The sequence below is a fragment of the Chrysochloris asiatica genome, unplaced genomic scaffold (genome assembly GCF_000296735.1).
Source record: "Chrysochloris asiatica unplaced genomic scaffold, ChrAsi1.0 scaffold00091, whole genome shotgun sequence".
In the NCBI taxonomy this organism is placed as follows: Eukaryota; Metazoa; Chordata; class Mammalia; order Afrosoricida; family Chrysochloridae; genus Chrysochloris; species Chrysochloris asiatica.
In genome coordinates, this window is record NW_006408609.1 from 7,387,026 (window position 1) to 7,393,425 (window position 6,400).

The window sequence follows — 6,400 nt, forward strand, 5'->3', positions numbered from 1 at the left end:
TTTGACTTACGTGTATTCCTTCTAACACTAACATCAAGAAAAATCAATTATGAGAGACTGTTCCCTATCAGGATAAGGGACGACTGTAAGGGGACAGTTCTCCCCTTTCCTGTAGGGTGGCTATTAGTTGAAATTCACTCAATGGCAGTGGGTGATGGGTTTGATAAGAGAAATTGGTATTGTTGAATAATGAGGCATAAGGAAGGTGCAGGAACAAGACAGTGTTTTGTTTTGGTGCACATAGGGTCTCTATGAGTCAGAACCAATTCGATGGCACTTAACAAGTATAAGTTTACCAGGGGGAAGGGGATTGTTTATTGTTTTGAAAGCTCCTGTTTCTGGTGTCCCTGGGTAGTTCAAAAGGTTAAAGATCTGGTTACTAACTGAAAAGTTGGCAATTTGAGTTCACCCAAAGGTACCTCAGAAGACAGGTCTGGAGAACCACTTCCCAAAACACAATCAGCCATTCAAAAACCCTAGGGAGCACAGTGCTACTCTGACATACAGAGTCACCATGATCCGTAGTGAAATTGAAAGTAACTGGTATGGAATATGATATCTTTGTCTCTAAATAAAACACCCCTATGTTAATTATTTCAAATGAATTCAAGTCATCACGATCAACTCTACTTGAGTAGACATCTCTTCCCCAGTTGTATTTTCAGTGCCTTGCAACCTGAAGGGCTTGTCTTCTGGCACTGTATCTGATGATAGTCTGGTGTTCTTCATTATGTTTCAGTATTCTGTGTTCTATACCTGATAGTGTTATACTGCTATTTATAAGGTTTTCAGTGCCTGCATGTTCGGAAGTAGTCTGCCTCTCCTTCCTAGTTTGTCTTCATCTGGAGCTCAGCTGAAACCTGTCTACCATGGGTGAACTTGCTGGTATTTAAAATACCAGTGGCATAGCTTCCTGAATCATAGCAACACACAAGTTTCCATAATACAACAAACTGACAGTTGAGTTATGGCTGGCTTTAAAATTTCCTGTTACACATATGGTCACGATGATGCAGAGCCCACTTGTCAAGCACTAACAACACTTTTCACCTATAATAAGAAATACTGGAGTAGGAATTTAGAGGGGAAAGATAATGAATTTCATTTCAAATACAGACAAACCTCATTTTATTGTGCTTTCTTTACTGTATTGTGCTTCTCAGACACTAAATTTTTTTTTACAAATTGAAGCCTTCTGACAACCTTTCATCAAACAAGTGTGTCAGCACCATTTTTCCATAGTATGTATATGCTCACTTCATGTTTCTGTGTCAGATTTTGATAATTCTTGTAATATTTCAAACTTTTTAATAATTATATTACATATTTCACATTTAATAAGCTGCAGTATAGTATAAACATAACTTAAATACGCATCAACCCACAGCTATCAAATCATTTCCAACTCATTTGCACTGGAAAACAAAAATTTGTATGACTCGTTTTATCGTGATAATCATTTTATTGTGGTGGTCTGGAAGTGAACTTGAAATATAGGTATGCCTGTATGTTGAATTTGAAGCATAATCACACAGAAGTCTCTAGGAGGTGGCCCCCATGAAAGAGGCATTGTTAATTTCTGTGGAATTGGTTTTGACTTATAGCGACCTTGTATATAGTTTCTGACAAGCAGCTGGTGGGCTTGAACTGCTGACTTTATGGTTTGCAGTCCAGCTGATCATACAGAGACACACCAAGAGGCATTAGTGGGGGAAAAATAGATTTGCTAAGCTAATGGTTGTACCTAGAAGAAAAGATAAGCTTTGGAAAACATGAAAAAAGTGAATGAAAAGAAAATGGATTTTAGGGTACATTATTTTACAGATGACAATTAGCATGTTTTTTTTTAGATTAAAAACTTACATAGTTATTCAAAGGAGCCCTGGTAGCATAGTCAATTACAAACTGAGTTGCTAACTGCAAGGTCAGTAGTTAGAATCTGTTAGTAGCCTCATGGGAGAAAGATGAGACTTTCTGCTCCAGTAAAGATTTATAGCCACGGAAACCCTATACTGAAATGCTGTGAGTCATTACTGACTCAGTGGCACATCACCACCACCATAGTTATCCAAGTCTAATAGAAAAATTATCATTAAGGTAAAATTAATAATTATGAACCATTCAACATTAAATCTCATGTCTCTGTAAAACTCCACTTCCTCTAATCTTTATCAAAGTGAGGATATAAATTTTTTCTTAGTTGTCATTAACATGTTTCTACAATTTTTGTGCTATGCTTTTTACTTTTTATGACTTATTCAGAGGCCTTTTCATCAATGCCACCAAAATGTTTGTAGGTTTTGTTGTTGCCCTTAAATGCCATTAGTCAGTTCTAACTCAGGGACCCTCATAGGGTTTCTGGGGATTGGCTGGTAATCCTGAATCACCAACTTCGCGGTTCAAACTGGCCTTGCAGTCCAGCTCATTAACCCACAGCACCATTCCAAGATTCTGTTAGGAGTATTTTATTTTATTTTAATAATATGCCATGGGATAACATTCTCAGTTGTTGGATTTGGAGCCTTTGTTATTTTCCATTCTTGTAAATAATACACCTACTTAAACTTCTTGAACATATTAAAACAGTTTGTTTTTTTGTACAAGATCAAAGGACATTATAAACTTACTTTCTCTTGTACATATTTTTAATCTTCATGACAGAAAAACATTAAAATATATTGTAAGGTCTTTTGCTGATAGTTCAGCCAATATTGATCTCTCATTTCCATTTAATTTTGTAGTTATAGACTGTTAGTATGGTGACTGTGTGCCGTGGAGTTGTTTCTGACTCATAGCAACCCTATACAGGGTTTCCGAGGCTGTAAATTTTTACAGGAGCAGAACACCTCATCTTTCTCCCATGGAACAGCTGGTATTTTTGAACTGCTGACCTTGCAGTTCACAGCCCGATTCGCAACCACTATGCTATGAGAGCTCCTTAGACTGTTAATATATACAGAGGCAAATTATTTTAATCTTAGATTTATTTACTTTCTAGCTAGTTTTGTTAAGATAAAAAGAATAGTAATCTTTCTTACCTTTTAGAATTTGCCAATATTACCTATCATTTTGTATTCTTAACACTAGATATGTTTCTTTGATGAGTCAGAAAATACCAAGAAAACATAAGGGGATGTTAGTTTTATTGTTAAGAAAATGAACTATTAGTACAGATGCATAAGAACATTGCTAACAGACTTTTTTTTGAAATCTAAAGTTGAATTTTTCTTATAAAAAAATCTTTGGATTTATGAGAAGATAATGTTTAAGTTTCTTATAGGCTGGACCATTAACCAAAGTGACTATATGCAAAGACAGAGAGGGGAAGCCGAAGTCTTTTGGATTTGTCTGCTTTAAACACCCAGAATCAGTATCTTATGCCATAGCTTTGCTGAATGGGATCCGTTTATATGGAAGACCAATAAATGTGCAATATCGAGTTGGTAGGTTCTGCCACTGATGAATCGTCACTATGACATAAATTCTATTTTAAGTGTGTGTTTTTACTTGCTATTTTCAGAAATGTATTTTATATATAGTTTAAGACCAGAAGAAGTGCCCCTATGGTCTCAAATAAATTTTATCACAACAGATATCTAATTCATAATTTCATAATTTATGCAGTTAATTAGCATGCAAATTGTATTGACAACCCTATATCATCTTTTCTATATTTAAATGTAAAATAATCAATTTTAGCACACCCAGCAAGTATCCATAATTGTTGCTATTGACTCTTAGAAATTCTAAATGAATGGAAGACACAGAACTTTAGCTTTTATTTAATAGCAAGGATTTTTTTTTTATTGGCATTTACTGGTCATTTTGTCCCTGCCAAAATATGGAATCGGTACCTAATATTTGGAAGATAGTGTGGGTGCATTCATGTCTTTCCTTGGGAAACTAGCCTGTATATACTGCTATGGTTCTAAGCCTATATAAGAGCAGTGACCATTACTTGTGATGGAGGAAACTTCATGACATGAATGTGTGTCAGGAACTGACCATATATGATTAGATGCCCAGAGCCCTTTCATGTTTCTAGATAGAGGTCCTCTGGTAGTTCTGGCAGTACTTGTTTGGCCTACCCTAAATGGCCTCACCACTATTCACCTGTCAGTTTGTCATACTGTGGTGACTTGTGTATTGCTGTGATTCTGGAAACTATACCATAAGTATCTTAAATACCAGCATTGCCACCCACAGTGGACACATTTCAGCTGAGCTTCCAGACAAAGACAGACTAGGATGGAGAGACGGATTATGTCCAGATATTTAGGCACTGAAAATCTTTGAATAGCAGTGTAAATGTCAGCACCAGTATATTGAATATTGAAACATGATGATATGGTGCCAAACAATGAGCTCCTACAGGTTGAAAGGCACTTAAAATACAACTGGGGAAGAGCTGCCTCCTCAAAGCAGAGTTGACCATGATGATGTGAAGGAACTAAACCATTTGGGGACCTTCATTTACTGATGGGGCAAAAGTCAAAATGAAGAGACACAACTATAAACATCCGTTAATAATCAGAACATGGAAAGTATGAAATATGAATTTAGGAAAATTGGAAATAGTCAAAAATGAAATGGAATACATAAACATTGATATCCTAGGCCTTAATGAGATGAAGTTGTGGCTATTTTGAATCTGACAATCACATAGTTTACTATGCCAGGAATGACAATTGAAGAGGAATGCTGTCACGTTAATAATAAAAACAAAAATATCAAAAAATCTGTCTTGAAGTCTAATGCTGTCTGGAATAGGATAATACCCATACACATATAAGGAAAACCATCAAATTTACACAAAAATCACTAAAGTTAATGATGAAGAAATTGAAGAATTCTACCAACTTCTTCAGTCTGAAATTCATCAAACATAGAATCAAGATGTATTTATAATTATTGGCAATTGAAAAGCAAGGATGGGAAACAAAGAAGAAGGATCAGTAGCTGGAAAATAAGTCCTTGGTGATAAAAACTATGCTGGAGATAACATGATAGGCTTTTGCAAAACCAATGACTTGGTCATTGCAAATACCTTTTTAAAGCAACACATGGACCTTACCAGATGGGATACACAGAAATCAAATTGACTAAATCTGTGGAAAGAGATGATAGAAAAGTTCCATATAATCAGTCAAGACAAGGCAAACCATCAATTGCTCATGTGCAAATTCAGGCTGAAGCTGAAGAAAATGAAAACAAGTCCACAAGAACCAAAATATGACCTTGAATATATCCCACCTGTATTTAGAGATCATCTGAAAAATAGATTTGATATAATAAATGCTAAAGACCAAAGACCAGAAGAGTTGTGGGATGACATCAAGACTGTCATACAGGAAGAAAGCAAAAGGTCATTAAGAAGACAAGAAAGAAGGAAAAGATCAAAATGAATGTCAGGAGAGACTCTGAAACTTGCACTGCTGTGTAGAGATGCTAAAGTAAATGAAGAAGTAAGGAGGTAAAAGAGCTGAATAGGACATTTCAAAGCACAGCTTGAGAAGACAAAGTCAAATATTACAACAAAATGTGAAAATACCTGAAGTTAGAAAAACAAAAGGGAAGAACATGTTCGGCATTTCTCAGGTGGGGGAACTAAACAGAAAATTCAAGCATCGACTTGCAGTATTGAAGCATAGTGGTTACTAGTAAAGCTGCTAATCTCATGGTCAGCAGTTCAAAGCTCCCAGGTGTTCCACAGGAGACAGATGTGGCTATCTGCTCCCGTAAAGACTTACAGCCTCAGGGACTCTATGCAGAGTCGCTATGAGTCGGAATCGATGACTTCACAGCACACCACCACCACCGCCACCACTGTGGGAAAAAATATTGAATTATGCAGAAAACATTAGCAGAAGATGGAAGGAATACAGAGTCACTATACCAAAAATAAATAGTCGATGTTTAAACATTTCAAGAGATAACATATGATCAAGTGCCAATGATACTGAAGGAAGAAGTCAAAGGTGCATTGAAGGCATTGGCAAAGAACAAGCCTCTAGGAATTGGTGGAAAACAAATTGAAATTTTTCAACAAACTGATGTGGCACTAGAGGCAGTCACTCATCTATGCCCAGAAATTTGGAAGACAACTACCTGGCATGCTGGTTGGAAGAGATATATATTTGTGCCCATTACTATGAGAGGTAATGCAACAGAATGTGTAGATCCTCAGTCAATATCATTAATATCACATGCAAGTTAAATTTTGTTAGAGATTATTCCAAAACAGCTGCAACTATACATTGAAAGACAACTACCAGAAGTTCAAGCCGGATTCAGAAAAGGACATGGAACGAATGAGGGATACCATTACTAATGCCAGATGGATCTTGGCTGGAAGCAGCCAATACCAGACAGATGTATACCTGTGCTTTATTGATTATGC

The 6,400-nt window shown here is 36.2% G+C and overlaps 1 protein-coding gene across 1 annotated transcript in view; it reads left to right on the forward strand.

The window, feature by feature from the left end:
• LOC102832260 (splicing regulator RBM11-like) overlaps positions 1–6,400 on the forward strand; it is a 17,540-nt gene that overhangs the window by 3,767 nt on the left and 7,373 nt on the right. Inside the window, exon 2 of the mRNA XM_006866441.1 lies at positions 3,281–3,443. Within this exon, the coding sequence (XP_006866503.1) occupies positions 3,281–3,443 (163 nt within the window). The remainder of the gene's footprint in view (positions 1–3,280; positions 3,444–6,400) is intronic.